The following is a 20,521-nucleotide window of genomic DNA, read 5'->3' as shown; positions in this document are numbered from 1 at the left end:
AACAGTATTTCATGGCAGCCTTTCAGGGTTGGATTTGGTTTTGCTTTTGGACTTGTCTTATTAGTGGGAAAGAAGCCTTCCATGTAGGAAGTTTAGAATTTCATGGTTCAACCCGAATGTAGATTGGAAAAGTAAATTTATTAATGATGCACTTTCTTGCATCTGATTCTTCAGTGTGTTTTACATATCATGAAGAAATTTTTTTTTCTGCTAAAATTAAATTGACATTTTTCTATTCCCAGTAGCATCCAACTAAAAGATGAACATAAAAGTACTGGGGTTTAATACCATTCATTTGGTTAGTTGTTGGTCATGGTGGTCTACACTGACAAAAGAGTAATTTTGAAAGACCATATATATACAAATTCCCTAGTATAGAGATATCATCTCTTGGCAGACACCCTCTTCTTTTGGGAAGGAGAGTCCTATTTGGTAACAGATATTTTTTTTCTTTTTTTTTATTTAATGAAAGAATATACACAGGACTGAAGAATGAGTACATTTTAGCCAACTTTAGTTTTCCCACTTTTTGGCTTCACTCAGAGAGTGCATTATTTAGGAAAACATGTATAATTATAGAAGTAAAAGTAAAAGAACAGTGTCAGAGAATATGAGATCAGGAGAGAGAAGTAAAATACAGTATTTAAACAGATGAAATTTGAAGTTGATATTTTTTTCTTTTGAGGGAAAAACCAAATTGATAAAGAATTTTATTTACATATAACAGCATTTCTGTATTTACACATATTTAGTGTAGTATATATTAGTATATTTCTGTATCTTTAACCATTCTGAACTAAACTTTGCATTATTTCTCTCCCTAGGGTATACCCATGGCTTAGAGGTTTAGGATATACATCTTTGACTGTATTTTTAATGGGATTTTTTCTCTGGAATGTGGACAACATTTTCTGTGATAAATTGAGGTGAGTCTTTTCACTTGTCTGGATAGCTCCTAATAGCATTTAAGTATAAAGATTGGATTATTTCTGAGGTGCATATTCAAGTCCATCTCATTGTATGTATGGTATACTGCCTACAAAACATCCATGAGGCTTTATGCAGATTGCTCATGACTAGAGTCAGCACTCAACTCAAGGAGTTTTTAGATTTTTTTAACCATTTATAGATTTTTTTTAATTTCTCTTTAACTTCAAATTAAACTGAGATAAATAATGTCACAAGTAATTTTGAGGATATGTGGATGACTAAAGCCTGCTATTCAGACTTGATTTCATCTGAACGTGGTTTTAGCCTGCTCATTTGGGGTTTTTTCTGCTCTTGCATTTCCTACAAAAATATCAAAACCAGTAGTTCTGCATTTTAAAGAAGATATGCAGAACTACTTCTACTACAACTGTTCAAGAAATACCTATTTCAATATCCATGTTACCAATGAACAGCACTTAGTTGCAATTCATGTGTTGTTCAGCAAGCTGAAGGAGATGGAAAGGTTAATCCTAGCATCTAGAAAAATACATTTTTGACAGTTTGAAACACTGTTATGCCACGGAATCTGTGTTGTACAGAATTGTCCTAGTAGGCTGGTTTGTCAGAGCCAAATAACAGTGTGCTGTAAAGAAGTCTAAGTTTTCCATCCCTTCTGGCTTTTCAATACCTGTGCTAGGTTAAGCCAACTGAAAGTTAATTCCAACAGAATATTCTTTAAACTTCTTAAAAATTAATATAATACATGATCCTCATCCCTAGGAGCACTTGATACAGATGGGATAGAGTAGTTATTTGGCAGCACAAGTAACTGTGCTGGGTTTGGCCCAATCATTTGGCCTGGGTTTACAGTTACTTTGCAAATATTGGCATCAGGGTTGATTTTTGCAGCTGCCTCACGTCACTGGTGAGATCACAACCTCCAATTCACCAAACCTGCTGAGCTGTTGTGGGTCCATGGAGATTTTGAACTGGTTCCTAGGCCCAAAAATGACACCAGCTGCTGAGGCACTTTCTTCATCCTCATTTCATAAGGGGAAAAAGTGTTAGCATCTTTCTTGTAATACTTGTGTGGTTATGGTGCTAGAAAAAAAAAAATGCTTGTTTACTAGCTTTAGTCAGACATCTGCAGAGCCTTGGATTTCTCCAGGAGGTATTATAATTTGAACCTTTGGAGAAAATACATTTGAATCCCTTGAAATTCTTTATTCTCTGAATGTCTAGCTTGTGAATCATCCACCTACCTGCTCTGTTTGGTTTTAAAGTTCAAAACTGGGTTTTGATTCAGGGTTTTTTGTTCCATATTTCAGTAAATCTGCGGCTTATTTAAAAAAAATCAAAATAGCAAAAAATCTGTAGCACTCAGTTTCTCTGGTTGGAACCACACATTTTTGAATTTGAGCTTTGAAATTTCCTGCCATCCAAAGGCTCAAAGGTTGTGCCAGGCTGCATGTTCCACTGTGTCATTGCTGGGCTGACTCAATTGGAGCTTTGTGCTAATATTTGTGACTGAGCAGCTTTGGACCAAGCACTGTAATATCAAGCAGTAAGGACGTATTCCAGGAGCTGCAGATTTTTCTTGTCTAACACTTGCAATCGTTGTTTTCCACTTTTTACTTTGACAAGTGAAATTAAAGTGGAAAAAAAGACCAGCAGATGCAAACAGTTCCTCCATCATCAACCAAAATAGGCATTATTTGCAGAAGCCTAATGAGCAGGAGAAATAAGAGCAATGTAGTTCCTTCTCTTTATTTCTTTATCTCCATCCCTTAGCCCCTTCCCAAGTTGCTCACATCCCATAACTACAAAATACAAAGCATGTTGGTGGAATATTTCAGGCCCTCTCCTTTAATTGCTTCCTCACTAAACACCCCTTTTGTCCCTGTTTTAAGAGTCCAACAGATAAAGGCAAGTTGAGCTTCCATGTACCTGCAGAATAGGTGGTGTGATTGCCAGATTTAAAGTGATGATGTCTGATACATCTCATTTCCTCTCTTGGACCTTAAACTCAACATTTCATCCTATTGGGTTTTGTGGAGGAGAATGGTAGGATTCATTTGGGACTGTGGGATGCCACAAATACATTCCCTGAAATTTGAGTCCAGAAGCAATTGGTCACTCATCATATGAGGAAATGTCTGTTTTCTTTAAATGTATAAGAAAGTCGGTTTGCTGATATTTCTGTGTACTGGCAGTGTAACTACTGCTGCTCCTCACCTGCTGAAAGCTTGACTCCATAAAGCCTCACCTATCCAGCACATGCCTGAGATATGGAAACAATAATGTGTGATCTGATAATACAACATTGTGATTTGAGATTGCTTAGCTGGGAAAAACTATTCCATTGCATGGTATTCCTTTCTTTCAGAGCATTACGAGAGAAGATGCCTCCTGTGGTGGGAGCTGTGACACAATTTCATGCATGGTGGCATATTCTCACAGGCCTGGGTTCTTACCTTCATATCCTTCTAAGGTAAGAAATGTTTTCTAAACTGGAAGTTCACAGAGATCTTACAAGTTTGCTCAGGTTCAGATGTACTTCAGAATGTTGTACCATCCAGAAGAGCAGGAAAATGACTTATTAAACTGGTGTACTGTTTTCTTTCCTCTTCGTAACTGATCTAAAAACTCTCTTAAAACTAATCTATATTTTTCAAAATGTAATCACTAGTCTTTAAATAGTCATGATTCTTCAAGAAAATTTAATTCAGAAATGGGAAGCCTGTGGCCGTTAAACCAAAACTATTTGACAGTATATTAATTTCAGAATGTAAGCCATTAATACTTGTCTGTTCTTGAGCAGCAATCCTGAAGTACTTAAACATGTTTAAATTTAGGAGCTTAACAAACCTTTTGATAGGCACCATCACTCCTGAAAACCAGCAGGGATACTGCTGTAGTGCACAAGGTGATGGCTGAAGTAGTTTTAGAGGAGCTGTTCTCTAAAGGGCTTAAACAAGAATGTAAGTTAGCAAGTCTGGAGCCAGCAGATTTTTCACATTTTTGCTCTATACCACCATCTATTGGAATCAGGGGCAAGAATAGAATGTAAACTGAAATCTGAAGAATTTCTGCAGTTTGTTCATCAGCTAATTAAATAAAATTTTACCACTTAACAATAACAAAGAGAATGTCTGTTTTATGTTTACATCCTATTTAGTTGAGAACTTGATTATATATCAATTTTTCTACATCTAACATGGTATTCACCTTTTTTGTCAGATGTTAAAATACCTAATAAAAGGAAAATGCAAGGATAAGTACATTTCCATTAGATGACCTGATAGCTCATTGTTACATTTTGAGTATATATATGCAAACATATTTGCCTACATATATGTAAATGTATATATACACAGAAATATGTCAAGGTATATGGAAAACAGTTGCTCCATTTTAGTTTACAGGTTGTCTGCTACTCTAAAGAGCTTGAGGTAATATTTTAAAGAAAATTCCTTGCAGGAATCAAGCATAGGCAAGGTTTTTCCAACATGCCACAAAGTGGCATTGCCTTTTAAAAAAATGTGAGGTCATTCACAGGAAAAGATTGACTGAGAGGAGAAAGCATCTAAGAACAAAAATAAGATATAGAATCAAGCTGTGCTGCTTTTTCCCTCCTTTAACATCTGCTGTATTTTGTGGTACACTGATTTAATTTCATCCTTCTAAAATTACAGATCCCAGTCCCTGGGGGTTTTTTGGTTGGTTTTTTTTTTTACCTCTCAGGGTTTCTTTCTTTCTCCCCACATAGGTGATAAGGTAAATTATTTTGCTGATTAGTCTGCTACAGGGGGATTTACTGGGAGTTAACATCTCCTGTATTGACTAAATCTAGGCAGAATGGGTAGCTCTGCAATCACAGAAACAATTCTTTTATAGTTGGAAAATAAAACTGGGATCAGGACATCCTTATTTTATATGCTGTCTTATACTTGAAATTTTAAGCATGCTTTTTTCCTTCTCCTCAGTTTATATACAAGGACACTTTTCCTGAAACACAGGCCAAAGGTGAAGGTAAGCAAGCTGTATTTTGTATTTATTAATGTACATTTGGATATCTTGTGCTTTGAACTGTTGGTGGGGCTCAATAATTATGCCTGTTAGGGTACTGTCTTTGACTTCTGCTTACATCCCAAGAAATGGAGTTGAAATTTTCCTAGAATCACAGAATGGTTTGGAGTGGAAGGGACCTCAGTGATTATCTAGATTCAGCCCCCTGCCATGGGAAGGGACCCTTTCCACTAGACCAGGTTACTCAGAGCCCTTAGAGTACTGCAACCTGGCCTTGAACATTTCCAGGAGTGGAACATCCACAGCTTCTCTGGGCAACCCGTGCCAGTATTTCACCACTCTCAAAGTAAAGAATTTCTTCTTAAAATCCAATCTGAACTTAATCTCTTTCATTCTAAAGCCATTCCCCTTTCATCCTATCATTAGATTATGTTCAATAGTTTTTGGTTTCAGTTCCAAGAAACAATGTTCCAAGGAATCTTTCCTCTATTCCTATTTTTCTTTTGACAGTTTCTTTTTGGAATATGGCCTGTTCTTCTTGTGGAGCCACCCAAGAACCTTTGACTGAGCCCTGGGCAGCCGCACACGATCACCTGGCCTGGCTGAATAAAGCATTTCAACAGTTGCTCTGGCTGAAGTGTCAAAATTCTGGATCAATCCAAGTACCATTGCTATTAAAGGACTTCTCTGTGCTGCGAGGCCAGTCGGCTGGAACAGAGCAAAGAGCTGGCACACTAGGGAAATAGCACTTAGTACAGCTTTATTCTAAGTTGTTAAAACAAAGATTAAGACACAAGGGTGTTATGTATATATTGTACAGCTGATGATATTGAGGTAATATTTCGTGCTGGTCACAGAAAACTAACCATTTTTGAAGTGGATTGCATACGTTTTTTCATTCAGTTTTTGTTCTTTCTGTGGTCTAAACTAATATTAGTAACTGAATGACAAAACTAGGCCGTTGATGGCCAAGCTAAGCATCTGTGTGGCCTATAGTGAACTGAATGCTTAACCCAAACTACTTTAACCTTGCACTTTTATACGATTAATGAAGTATGTAATGGTTGATTTAGGCCTTTATTCTACCTTGCTTTTCCACAGCCTCCTTTGCAATTTATATTTGAAGCAAAACGGTTGGGATACCTGTGCCATTTAGTTCATTTTGTACCAAGCTTGTTTTCTCTTTAGTCCAAGTGAGAGGTTCATCATGGAGGATGTCCCAAAGTGTGACCAGCAGAAGATACTGAAATGGTGAAGCGTTATAGGTGTTCCTGTTTGTGTCTGGGAGCTCAGTTCCTAATTTTTTGACCAGTGATTCATTGCAAACATGTGGAGTGTCTGTAGAAACATAAGAAACAGTCTTTTTTATTTTTTTGTAATTGTTATTTACATACCTAACTTTTCTATCCCTTTCTTTAACTTCCCATTCATACTACAGATTGACAAACACCTTAGATGTGCTCTAGTTCAGCCTTGAATTCATCATCTTCTTACTTTACAAGTCTTAAATATTGGTGGGACTTTCAGAAGCATCTTCTTATTCAGAAACTTTGAAGGAGGAGTAAAGGACAAGACTGAGGCTGAGGATATCTCCAAATACAAGGGGCAGTGCTTTGCTTGCTTTTAATCTGTCACGTGCTTAGTCTATGAGAAAGCTGACCACCTTTTAAAACCAGACTTAGGGGATTAATGAGGAGGGCAAACCCTGTTTTCTGCAATTTTTATCTACCCAGCTGATGAAAGTTAGTAAGTAAATTTAAAGAAAACATTAAACTAACACAGTTTTTCAAAATATACCTCATATGAAGGCTGTGATTTTGATGCTCTTAATTTTGGGGCAACAAACAGAGTCTATCTCTGTGCCTACTTGCCGCCATTCTATGCAATTTTTGTCTGCTTTTGATGCTCTGAGGGATTTATCCTTCTTGCCATGAGGAAAAAAAGGGAAACACTCAGACTGATCCAAAATCCCATTTTGTATTGATTTACAATGTGCTCACAGCAGCAAAGCATGGTAATATAGCTGTAAAGCTGTTTCCCAGGTCTCAGAGTCCTGACTATTGAACAATCAGTGCTGGCTAAAATGGTCTCTTTTCTCTGTTTGCAATTTCTCTGCATCTCTCACATCCATCAGTAACTCTTCTACTGATGTGAACCTCCAAATTAAAAGTGGCTTCTGTTATGTTACAAGCCTGGACCCTTGAGAACAAATAACCCCAAACTGCGTTGGAAAAAGATACTTAACCTTGAGTGAGTTCAATGAGGTTTAAGCACATGCTGATAGCAGTGCATTTCAACCTGTACACCCTATAAAGACACCTGAAGGGTGATTTTAGATCAGCTTTGATATCAGTAGGCTCCAGTTCCATAGACAAGGTCAGCATCTGTGCTGGGAAATTTGAGTGCTCTTCAGACTGAAAGAAGTTAGCAGAACCAGCACAGAGGTAGGAAAAAGCTGTTATGTATCAGGTGTCTTTAAATATCCAGAAGGTATATTTTTTGTAAAGAGATATGAGAACTGTTTCAAAAATGTAGCTTGAAAATAAGTGCCTGCCTGTTCACCTCCAGGCTTTCTCAAGCATTTTTCCACACACTGTATCCCATTTTCTTATTTAGTATGTTTACATGTGTTCATAAGTTAGGGAAGGAGTCTCGTAAGAGAAGCAGCGCAGCAGCAAGACATATCAACAGTCACTTGTGACATCTGCTTGGTATGATACTATTTTTATGGAAATGGAAAAAAAACCTGTATTTTAGTGGCCTTAGTTTTGTTACTGAAGGATCTGGGCACTCTGTTTAGTTAATTAATTGCAAGAACCAGAGTGTCTTGAAAAGCCACTTTCTTATTGATCAGGCATCTCTACAATAGTATATTTTAAAGATATTTGTTGATTCTTCTACACATTTGCTACTAGGAAGTCTGTGATGGGGGTTCAGATATTGTTGGATTGAATTGTCAGGATTTTAAAAATATGAAAAGCTCATATTTTAATTTTATAGTGTTGTTAGTTTTTCATTTATGTATTGTTTGTTGTTGTTTTTTTCTTAAAAAAATGCAAATTGGCTTCTTCCTGCATTCCAAATGAGCAAAAACATGCACACCTCTACCACCCTGCCAGCAGCCTTTCTTTCAACAGGTTATATTAGACCCTGAGGAATGTAATTTACTTGTGTATCCTTCTTAGCATAAATAATCTGAAATCATGGGTGCTTTGGTTTGACTGCCTTACTGATCTTGTGAGTGATATTGAAAATGACAAGCCAGTTTTAACTACATGTCATTGAAATTCAGACTGCCTTTTCTAGTGCCTGGAAAGACATACATTCTTACTCCTGTAATATGTTAAATGTCTGTTAATTGCTTTTTATTTATATTGCTTGTGTGACAATGTTGATTTTTTTTCTACAGACCTTAGAGCAGTATATCACAAACTTTTCCTGCACTACATCTTAGTAAGTCATGTGTGATCCTATTTTTTGAGTAGGATTCAGACAACAGCTACTTAAAGAGAATTATGGAAGTAGCAGGTGTCTGCAGGATGTGTTGGACAGACTTGATAACAATGAACTCTTCTATTCCTTAACATCTATAAAGAACCAGGAAATCTGCCACCATACGACCATCAATTTGACACAGATGAGCAGTAAGTAGCTCTGCAGCCCATGAGCTGAAAAATTCTTTCTTGGAAATAAGAGGAAAAACTTCAAAATTACTCTCACAGTACAGATCAAACCCATACCTAATTCTGGGAATTTAGATTTTTTAGATACAGCTCAAGATATGCACTCTCCAGTGAGGAGGAATCTCATCCATGTTTCAAAGGCAGCATTAGTCATCTCCAGACTTCATCTTAATGGTTTTTCTGTTAGCAAAGGGCTGCTGTGCTGCCCATGGGTGTTTAAAAACTCCCTCCAGTCAGAGTTGGAATATGCAGTGTTACCACTTGCCAGTCTACCTCTGTCATGTATTGTACCATACCTGTGCCCTTAATTACATTTACCTGAATGTGTGCACATCAGAGCAGCCTGACTTAGCCTGTGCAGCCCCTGCGAGTGGCAATGGTGCTGTATTGATTCCTGGCTGACTCTGCTCACTGCCTGTAAATATCCTCACTTTTTTGGTGTCTGTCACCCACAGCCTGTGCTCAGTCTGCCACTCATCTTTGTGTAAATCTGACTGCTTTAGAGAGAGATTCGAGTAGGAGGACTTCAGACAGGTGTAGTGAAATCTCTGGGAGGGATATAGTGGAAAATATTGCTCTTTAATTGGTTTTAATTCTCTTTTAATCCTGTTCTGTGCTGTCTTGCTTGGCTAAAGCTGAATTGTATGATTTGAAATGCAGTTGATTCTTTTGGCCAATTGTGTATTTGCTTCTAACATTTCATTTCAAGCAGCTGAATGTCTTTTTCATCACACGCTTCCATGTGAATCTCAGCAACAGAAAATCCTCCCAATACTACCAGTGTTTCTCACAGTCACTATCAACTTGTTTAATCTGCATTCAAGAATTTCAGTAATACTGTTTTTAAAAACCTATTTCTCTCTGTGGATATATTGCAGCATTTTAATAGCAGGTGATGAAACAATTCAGTATAGAGGAGCTGTAACAGAGCAGCAATGCTGTTTTCTTTAGTAGACATCAGAATTCAGGAACACACATGCATTTTGGGGGAATGTGTGCCCTGTAATTTAGATTAACATATTCAGGTAAAACTTTCAGTTTACTTTAAACCCCATCTGCACTTTATAAGTAGGCAGTGGGAGGCTTTAACTGCGAAGTGCTGTTTGACTGTGAGACTTTACCATGAAGAGGGATAAATGATAGAGTTTATTACACATGAGCAGAGCACAGCCAGAAGGAGATTAAGAAATCTTACATGAAAAGAGAATAACAAAAGATTAAGCACAGAATCCCGTAGTATTACGTCAACCACCCTCCTGGTATCTGCACTTTAGATACTTGAATGTTTTGCTATTTATACATTTAACTTTCCATGTTGACTACTGCTCTCTTCACCACAGAAGTGATGTAGTTTCTGCTACATTCAGTTCATTGTAGATGACTTAGAGGTGGTTTTATGAGGATGGAACATGACACATGTTTGGAAATGTTTTGTACATGAATGAATGCATTTCTGACCTATCTTCTGCCAGCTTTGTTTGAGAGTCTGTAACCTAAAGACAGAGAACTTTCTACGTAACTATTAAAATTGGTTTTGGGTTTCTTTCTTCAGTTTCTCACGCACAACTGCCTACAGCTGCCAAGTGCCTGATCTCATTGTTACAAGGCTTTTATGAGAGCTGGGGCTGTGTTTCCTCCTGAGGTCTCTAAGACAAAGTCTTTGGTAGGTGGGGGTCAATATTTTTTTTAAGTCCTGCCTCTGCAGGAATCCCAGTGCTATTTTTAGTGGCTTTCCTGTTAGTTATCCAATACGTGTCTGCCTCTGACTCAAACTTGAGCCTGGCTACCCACCTTCCTGATGCTGTTGCATCTTTCCAGGCTCTGAAAGCTGGGTGAGGGATTTAGCTGTACAGGAGGTGTTTATTTTGGGTTGTGGAGTTCAGTGACAGGCAGGATGAGGGTGCAGCAGTCAAGCAAGCACTGTATTGGAGTGGAGCCCCCATATTGGAGCTCCCAGCCAGATGCTCTAAACAGGACTGGGGACAGGGGGATTTGTATGTACAGTTTGAGAGGCAGGTTTAATGCCTGAACCTCTTACTTTACTGCAGAACTCTCCCATTTTACTTCTTGAAATTTTTTAGGTTTGACTAAGTATGTAATTATAGATTTAAGAAGAACTGAGTTCAGAGTTGATGTGAGACCCTGAAACAGTGCCTGCAATTTTGGGGGTTTTTTGCACATATATCACACAAATTGATAAGAGCAGATTGTTAAAATCTTAAAAAATGCAAAGAAAGATAAAGAGTCTTTTGCTTATTTGTCCACAGGAATAGCTATAAGCACAATCTTAGATTCCTTCTTCTGTCCCCAAAGCTCTGGAACATATATATGTTTCTCCAAAGACAGTCCTGAATAAAATGGCTCATAGCAAGTTATGTACCAAAATGTTTTCCACATTAAAGATGTGGAAGAACTTTGTTTGTGTATCCTATTCCCTGGATTTTGGAAGAGAGGGTTTCAAGCACAGAAGCAGTATTTACTCCTTAGACTGAACAGAAACTAGTTTTTCTTTTGATTTTCCAAATTGACGTTGACTGTGTCATGTTGATTGTTGATCTCAGCGTAATGCAAGGATGATGTTAGAGTCTGATCAAACATCATCTGTCCATCTGGAGTGGACATGAAATCTCCTGTTCATTACCTGACCAAACTTTCTAACGTTGACACGATGAGTTCTAACATAGTGGGTTTCTCTTCCTGAAATTCAGTACATTGTTGCAGATAGGTAATAACACTGTGACAGATGAGTAGCAGTTGACTTGTAGAACACAGCTACACTGAGAAATGCTTATTGACAATTTTGATACACTGAACTGACTCTTCCTACCAAACCAGCTGGTAACCAACATTAGGCTTATATGTATCAGCATATCTTGTTTTCCAAAGCACAGTAGCTTTGAAATATTTAATATGTTTCATTTGTTATTCATGCTGCAGTCAAGCACTAATTTGTGTCTTTATAGTACAAACTATTAAAGAATTTTGTTTTAAATACATTTCCCAGCTGGTTCTTGGCGTCTGTGTTGCACAGGGCTGGTTGGTTCATCTGGATGCTGATCAGTAGATGGGTGGTTGTACATCTTGGCCAGTGGCGTGCAAGTACAACAGCAGGATTTGTGTGTCCTGTATGGATGGGGAAGCTGCCTGCCTGCAGCCAAGAGCCTCCATGGCAGTAGAGTTCCCCAGTCTTTGCCTTGTGCTGGGGCCCTTTGGGCACTGGGCCTTGCTCAGAGTGTAGTGTTGCCTGTAAACACTGCAGGGCCATCTTCCCTTCAAAGGCCTTCCCCAGCACACACCAGTTAGAAGGGACTGCAGATAGGTGATATGGGTGGGAGAGGAGAAGGCAGGAGTCAGGTGAATGTGTGGGCAGCCCAGAGTGTGCAATTTGCACAGCCTTTGCTTCAGCCTTTTCCTGTTCCTTTCAGTGAGAGAGGAGGATAATCACTGCAGGGCAGAACCTTTCCAGGCAGGAATTGTGGACAACCAGGCACTAATCCAGCAAGTCCCATCACACCCTGACAGCCAGAGTCTGGTAATGACCATAAGGTTTTTTCTCCTCTCCTGGCTGTTCTCCCAGGTGCTCAGAGACCCCTTTTTCTCCTGCTTATCTCTCTTGAAGCTGTGTATCTGCAGGGACAACGTGAAGTTAACTATTCAGGGGCCAAGACACAGGGCAGCAAACCTCAGAGCCAGTGGTGTAATGGCTGGGGCAAGCTGTGCCATCTCCCCTCAGTGGTGCTGCATACAGAGGCACATCCAGACTCTGCAGACAAGCATTGCCAGAACTCTGAGGCTGGGTGAAATCCAGCTTTGCATATTGAGCTTGTGGCTGGTCTAGAGCTGAGTAATACTTTGAAATTTCCCTGGGGATAAAAACACTGTGGTTCTGTCAAAGCCCTCCTCCCAAACAGAAAATTGAATTTTGAGCTTGATGATTCTCTGTCAAGACTGCCAATTTACTTGCAGCTTTATTAATTTCTCTCCTTCCCCCCTTGGTTTTGGTTTTTTTTTTGGTGCTTGTTTTTTTTTTCATTGTTGTTGTTGTTTTGGTTTGTTTGTTTTTTTTTAATTCAGCCTGTTCAGAGGCTAAAAGTGAAGGTCTGTACTTGCACCATTTAAATCCCTGTGGCTCCAATCATAGGTTTGTCTGTTCATGGTGCTGTATGGAGAGAGTTAGCAGAGGAGCTAGCTATCCAGCCTGGATATTTGTTCCTAAGTTCATGGAGATGGACAAGATAATGGAGTTACTAATGCAGCTGTGGTGGATCTGTCTCTTCTGTGGGTCATTTTTGAGGGGTTCTTTGATGGGTCCCTATGGGGACATGGACCATGGTTGTGCTGGCATGAGAGAGGATCAACAGAAGCAGGACAAGGACAAATGCCTGAATTCAAACTTGGTAACCCAAGGGGAGATAATGTGATGAGCTCAAGAAGAGGTTCCTTGCACCCTCAGCAGGAACAGAGCTGGGATGATGTCCTCATTCACCTTTTGCATGAGAGGGACACATAAAACTCTGTATTTGCCAAGACAGAACTAATGTTGTGTGAAGCACTGTGTGCAATGGATAAAACATCCCAACCTACAAGCAGAAACTTTGTGGATTTACTTTAGACCTATTTTGCAATCACTATAGTTAATTTAGCATCCTGGCTCCTAATCTCCTTTCCAAGGTGAGTCACCCCCAAGCTGAATATCTCACCTTGCTCACATGCAACACCCAAGGCTCTCAGTGCATGACACTTTCCAGCTGCTACAGCAATACAAATAGCTACTAAAAACATCCAACCTCATTAATCACCTTCACTCAGACTGACTTTATAATGCATGGAAGAGGCACACACCAACTTAATGAAATTAGCAGTAATTAGTGGCCCTGACACACACATAGAGTGAACACAGGGACCAGCTGGAGTGTGTGCAGGTCCTGTGGACCTTGTGCCCATGACACAGCACCCAGCAACACCTTGGGACAATGTGGGTGCTGACTCTGATCTCTCAACCTGGAAATCAGGTAGGTGAATGCTAATCAACAGCAGCTCACATGATCCCACAGAAATGGAATTAAGCAAGTTACTCTGCTGATGTAAACTGATGTCAAACCCCTAATATTTATAGGCTGGCCAAGTATCAGAGCTGCAGTGATTTATGTGGATGTCTAACCTTAGCACTGCTTTTTCCTCATAGCTGGTGTGTTGACTCAGTGCCGAACAGTGGAACAGAGTACATTTGTTAAAATATTGCAGTATTGTAGAAGCCTGGGGACAAATCCAACTTCTCAGGTAGGAGAAGTGATGAACAGAACAACCAGATCCCCTCTGCAGCCAGGCAAACCTGTCCAGGCACTTGTGAGTCATTGCTTCACAGGGTTTTATTGCTTAACAGGATTTTGTTCATTTAGAGTCCTCTGAGGGTTCATTTGTTTTGGGGTTTTTTTCTTCTATTTGTTTGGGATTTTTTCTTTAATCATCTCATTTTTAACATCCCACCTCGGCTGAAATGAAAGCAAGATTAAGTGCTAGTTACGAAATGAAAAACAACAATGAACCTGCAAGCCACAGCATGAAAACAGAGCTGCTACAGAAGGGATATTTTTATACAGGTTATCTGAAAAACAAACAAACTCCAGCTGTTTTCTTGCTGCTGACATTAATTAAAGCAGGAGGGCTGATTAATGCTGTGGACTTGTTTCTGCTGAAAATCTTTCTGCCACATCCCCCTGGATTTGACAATTCACTATCAATTTGCTTTGCAACCGAGGCACTCATGCACATCCCTCCAGAGTGGTTGTGGCTCTTCAGTAACGCCCAGGACATCTGATACTAAGTGGCTTTGTCCATATGCTCACATCATGTTGTTTTCATGTTCAGGGTGGCATAAAAAGCCTTTTTCCCATGCCATGAGCTGTGTTACATCCCAGCAGATCCCTTCCTTTCCAGTAAGCATCACAGGGCACATCAGCAACCCCTTGTCAGGTTTGTACAACCATGAGAGCAACAACCCCAGGTCAAACTCATGATGATCAGGCTTCAGGGGAAATCAATGTTTAAACATATTAAGGGCAGAACGCTAAATCAGACTAAAAACCTGGCCATTCTTGCCTTAATTAGGTTCAACAGTGCTAAACACAGAACTGGAGGCAATTACCTCCAGCAAGGGTGGTGATTTGTATCTGCAGTGGAAACATTGTCATGTTGGAAGGCTTAAGGTAAAGAACGTCTCTTTACAACCTCTGATTTCAAATGAAACCCTGGTGTTATTCTGCCTGAATCCATGCCCAGCTTGGCTGTTTCTTCCTAGAGAGCCATACTTTAATTGTATATATATACTGTCTGATAATATCAGAGATGGCAGCTTGAAGCTTCAAGTTCCTGAAGCTTGAAGTTGGAAGTCAGCAAATTAGAGAGGGCAGAAGGAGTCTCATTTTATTCATTATAGTGTGACAGTAGTTTTAAGTCTCATACATGGGTCTTGGAAAAGAACATATATCTCTATGAGCTGTGAAGGTATGGTTCATGTCAATATGAAGACTGAAACTCTACTATAGTCTTGCATTAAAGGGTTTTTTTTTTCCTTGGCTTGGCTAAGGAGAAGTGACTGATGTGATTCCTGCAATCACTTGCACTCTACCCAGATATGAGGCTGTGGGACCTCTCCTGACAGAGGCCTCAGGCTGAGAACATTGATCTGTGGGTATGACTGGAGCAATGCCTCTCCAATTAAGGTGCCCTGTATCCCTGGCAGAAGAGTCTCACTGGGTAACTCACCCCCAGATCAAAACTGGCCCCCAGCCACACTGTGGCAGTAGGAGCTGTACCAAAAGCACAGGGGTGTTTGTGCCTGGGACCCACCCTGTTTCCCCTTGGGGGAACGAGATGAGCCAGTGAGGCCTGGCACGATGCTCCACCCCTACAGCTGCCATGCCCTGCACAGCTCAGCCTCTTTGAAACCTCTGGGGACAGGGATACTACAGCATCCACTGCCTGCCCACTCCAAAGCTAGACTTGGAAAGTATTCCCCAACAGACCAATTAGATACAAGCCTCGTCCCTCCTTTGGGCTTTTTACCTTGTAAGAAGCTGAATGTGAAGAGGAATTTAATCTTCCTTTTCTTCTCTAAATTTTTGATGTCAGTAAACTGGTTGTTTTGTTAGGGTTTTTTTTAGATTTTTTTTCCAGTCTTCAGAGTTGAAATAGGAACTTTTGAAACAGTTTTTCCTCTGTCTCTTTTTGGCTTAATGCCTTCTTTTTGGCAAAGACATCTAACAATGAAAAGATGTTCCACTGGCTGTGTGTATCATCAGCCATTGAAATACCATATGCAAAGATGAAGTAATCTGGATGCTTTGAGATGGATTTATATCCTTGGGCAGTAAGATTTCCCAGCCTCATACATGGTGATTGGTCTTTCTGTGCTGTATGACTGCTGCTGGGTCTGTTTATTCTCTCTTTTTCCCTTTTAAAATACAGAGATGTACATATGAGACAATGCCATCCCCCAGGAAATCTTTGAGCAAGATCAGGGGCTCTCAATAGATGCAACACCTAGGTCAGGCATCCCAAATCCATCCCACAGGCCCCATGCAGCAGAAATTATCAAATTCCAAAGCTCAGACTACTTGAGGCCCACTATAAGCACTGTGGCAGGTCCTGGGCATTTAGGTGGCAAACACTTGCCCAGGTGAAACAAGAGGTTTCACTGAGAATTAAAGGTAAAGCTAATAATTTTGTCTTTGCTTTTCCTCACCAAATGATTCACATAATTGTTTCCTAATTAACACAACTGGAAAGTAAATAAGATTGCCTGAGTTACAGAAAAATTAGGAGGACTTCAGATTCTAAGGAGGACTGCTGGCTGCTGTCTCTGATTGCTAGGCTGTATATTAATTCTTTTCCTGCTGATTCAGAGGGAAGATAGCCAAGCTGTGAATCAGCCTTACCTCTTCTTGCAATACCTATCATTACCCTAGATCTCTTCTCCAAATCCCAGCCAGGTCTGGCAGTGCTTTGTTAATGACATCAGTAATTGCAGCACGAGACTGCACAGTTGCAGAGTAAGGAGAGAAATGGAGTAACTCTGCTTCTTCCACAATGCAAGGAAAATGCTAACTGTGAGCTGCATATAATTTTCTCCAGAAAATGGATTAATATTTACTGGTTTGCAGGATCAGAGGGTTCCTGATCTCTTTGCCATTGTATCCTACAGACTGTGCAACGCCGACTCATTAAAAAAAACCCACTGAGAATCCAAAACACAAAAAAGCCCAAATTCTCAGCTCTGACCACTGTCCAGCAGCCAAGACATGCCCCCTTGTGTGAGTGAAAGTAGATATGACACAGATTTAATGAGGCAACTGCTTCTTGACAGCACCACAGCTCTCCTCGCTCTCCTCAGAAACTGTATTGTTATTCCTTTACTTGACTAATGCAGTTGTGTTGTGCAAAAAAATGGGAGAAAGCTATTTGGAGGGCCAAGTAAATAAAGTTTGAAAAAGAACCCCATAGCTAAATCAGCAGGCTTTGCTGAAGTTTAGGCAAGCCTTGGACACATCATAGTTTTGGGGGTTCTGGAGAAGCATTTCTGGGAACCCTCTGAAAATTTAGGGGGCCTTGTCTCCCTGTCTGCAATGCCCGAGGCTGCAGTGGTGATACAGAGCATCTAAAATTAGAATCATAGAATGGTTTGGGTCTAAGGGACCTTCAGGATCATCTAGTTCCAACCCTGATGTCATGGGCAGGGACACCTGCCACTAGAGCAGGTGTCTCAGAGCCCCATCCAACCTGGCCTTGAACGCTTCCAGGAATGGGGCAGTCACAGCTTCTCTGGGCAAATATTATTGTCATATTCTCCTCAAGACTGAAACATTCCCATTCTCTAAAACTTTTTAAAAGAGGGAAATTGAGATATATAAGATGTCATTGGTTTCATTAGCATCCAGATTATGGGTGTGTGAGGGGACTGTCTGCTGGTAAGAATCACTCTTATCAGCTGTGCTGGATAATTGCTGCTTTCCCCAGTGCATTTTAAAAGAGCATATCCGGAGCTTTTAAAATTATGCTTGAGTTCATTTCTCAGACTGGCAGCAATGAAAGACTATTGGTGTCAAAGATCTCTGAAAAAAGTACATTTGGGAACATCTCCTTCTCCTACATAGTCTTTTTGGCTACAGTACAGTATTTTTCCCCTAAAACATAGAGCTCGGAGGGGAGGATATGGCAGAAGTCAATCACCAGACACTGCAAGAAGAGAGGATGATTTCTGAGCAAATGTTGAGTACCAAGTCAAGGCTCTTGTGAACTCCCAAGCACAGCATCTCAGTTACAGTTCAGAGTTTAGATGGAGATGTTAAGAAGTGCCTTGCTCTTGGAGTTTTCACAAAGAATTACATCACTATTATTTTTCCCCCACAGCCTACCTTTCCAGCCTGTCTGTACTGCAGCAAATAAATCTTGACTGCACTGATGGTTTTATGCTTGCCTTGTGTTTGAAGCTCAGCCTGGATGAAGCTGAGGTGTGGAGGTGACCTCTCCAATTAATACCCAAGCAATTTCCCCTGAGCTCTGTAATCAGAGACACCTGGGAGCAGATTTTTGGAGTTGGTTTCCTCACCAAGTGCAGGAGTCAGCACAAGTGCAAGAGTTGGCCGCACACCGATGCTAGGTCAAGGTTAGGCTGATAAACAATACATAGAAGGAAGTACCCTACAAGCCTCCAGGACATGTCCTACAGACGTTCCTTGCTGAAGAGGAGAAGGTTGTGGAATGAAAATATCTGCCTTGGAAGTGGTGGGGAAATTCACAGGGGTCAAGTTCCCAGGGGGCGGCAGTGATGAAAACAGGAGGGCATGGTTCCTGGTGCAGGGGGAAAAGGGACTATTGGAACATGTGGCCACTGTGAGAAAGTATCCTCAGCCCCTCCAAAACAACCATTTCCTTGAAGTGCAAGGGACGTGAGTGGCCAGTTCATAGGTCCTGGAGTTCATTGGAGGTAGCTCAGTAATAAATATACTGCACAAAATTAATAAATTCCTGAGGAAATTTGTCCTTTTAGATCCACTGGCTACTCCTCTTATTGTCTTGCCTTGCAGGGAATCATCTGAGTCACATTTGTCTTCTTCTGGGAGCTTTGCTCTACATTAGTGGTAGCAAGGACTTGGTCAAGGTGTTCCCATGAGGTCCAACATTTGCTTGCTCCTCCTTCCCAGGTATGGCCACTCCAAAAGCCAAGGAGGGCAGTCCAAAAGTAACATCTGAGGGTCACCGCCTGGAAGGAGAAAGTCTTCTGCCACAGGAACCAGGCAGTGCTTTGATGTATCTACACCTTATAAATGGGCAATATTGCTAGGCAGCTGGGAAACAAGGAGAGACTCAAAACACAGCAGGGTTTTCCAAAATTTCCTTAGGAAAAGTAAATTCTGCCTTTCTGTGAGTCCTTCAGGAACAAGCCACTGCTTTTGCACAGAGAGCATGTCTGGTAAGAGAGGGAAGATTTTATCAAGCAAAACTAGGTCTCTGTTATACCAGTGTAAATCCAAAGTAATTCAAGTGATCCCAGGGATGATTTAGGCTTGTCAATCCAAGATCTTATTTGATCTTACATCAAAACAAGCTACTTATCTGCAAGATGAGTTTTGTGGAAGAGCCTTGATCTGCAGCTCTGCCTTGCCCAGCTCAGGAGCTGCTGGAATTAGTAGTTTCCATGTCTCTCTGCTGGGAAGTGAAGGCAGAGATGGTGGCAGAAGTGGAAAAAAACTTCCTTTTTTCAGTGAAGAATAGAAAGGGCAGGCAAATTGCCTGAAAAATGCTTGTCAGGACTGTTTGGATCAGCGTTTGTTAAGGTGGCTCCTGACCTGTCATGAACAAAGAGCAGTTGAGAGGACAGCGGTGCCATTTGCTGTTTTCATTCCTCTCCACTCTGGGGAATGTAGGATTGCTGGCAACCTGCTTGTTTTCCAAACAGTCTTGCTTCTCATTGTGGAAAATCCCGTGTAAAAATCAAGATAATTGACTGAACTTCTATAACTCAGGCAGAGGTGCACTCCTGCCAAAGCAGCTGAGCCCTGGCCCCCTCCAGAAAGGTGGTCATGGCTGAATGATGACCAAAGTCCTGGAGGGTTTGTGGCCAGGAATTGTAGAATGGTTTGTGTTGGCAGGGAACTAAATGGCCATTTAGTTCCAAAACCCCTGCCATGGACAGAACACTTTTCACTAGACCAGGTTGCTCAAGGCCCTTATCTAGCCTGGCCTTGAACACTTCCAGGGATGGAGCAGCTGCAGCTTCTCTGGGCAATCTGTGCCAGTGCCTCACCACCCTCACATGAATTAATTTCTTGCTAATACCTAATCTAAACCTTCCTTGTCACTTTGAAGCCATTCCCCCATGTCCTACCACTCCATGCTCTTGCTAAAAGTCCCTCTGCAGCTCTCTTGTAGCCCCTTTAGGCACTGGAATATGCTCTAAGGTCTCCCTGGAGCCTTCTCTTCTCCAGGCTGAATGACACTAACTCTCTCAGCCTGTCTCTGTAACAGAGGTCCTACCCATCCCTGGATGTGGTCAAGGGCAGGCTAGATGGGGTTTGGAGCAACCTGGTCTAGCAAGATGTTCCTGTCCATGGAAGGGGGGCTGTTATTAGGTGATCTTTAAGGTCCCTTCCAACCCAAACCATTCTGTGGTTCTGTGAAGCACTCATGTAGGAGGCCAGAGCAATGCAGAGCAGGGAAGGTGTTAGAGTAAGTCCAGCTTTCTTCTGATTATGCAGGGCTGGGCAAAAGGCTGCTCACATGAGATGGGGGACCTCAGCCCCATTTCCCATGCTTGTGTCACCTGGTGTCACCTCTAACGAGAAGAATTCAAGGAGGATTCAGGATAGAGGAGAAGACTA

General features: G+C 40.9%; 1 protein-coding gene across 1 annotated transcript in view; it reads left to right on the top strand.

Moving 5' to 3' along the window:
* The window catches only part of ACER3 (alkaline ceramidase 3), a 56,250-nt gene extending 44,612 nt beyond the window's left edge, over positions 1 to 11,638 (top strand). Inside the window, exons 8-11 of the mRNA XM_036382729.1 lie at positions 825 to 926; positions 3,317 to 3,421; positions 4,917 to 4,962; positions 5,470 to 11,638. Of these exons, the coding sequence (XP_036238622.1) occupies positions 825 to 926; positions 3,317 to 3,421; positions 4,917 to 4,962; positions 5,470 to 5,523 (307 nt within the window). The 3' untranslated portion in view covers positions 5,524 to 11,638. The remainder of the gene's footprint in view (positions 1 to 824; positions 927 to 3,316; positions 3,422 to 4,916; positions 4,963 to 5,469) is intronic.
* Positions 11,639 to 20,521: the final 8,883 nt, after the last annotated feature.

Source organism: Molothrus ater, chromosome 2 (assembly GCF_012460135.2).
Source record: "Molothrus ater isolate BHLD 08-10-18 breed brown headed cowbird chromosome 2, BPBGC_Mater_1.1, whole genome shotgun sequence".
Classification (NCBI taxonomy): Eukaryota; Metazoa; Chordata; class Aves; order Passeriformes; family Icteridae; genus Molothrus; species Molothrus ater.
The sequence above is the reverse complement of the archived record's forward strand: the minus strand, read 5'-3'. Positions and strand labels throughout refer to the sequence as shown.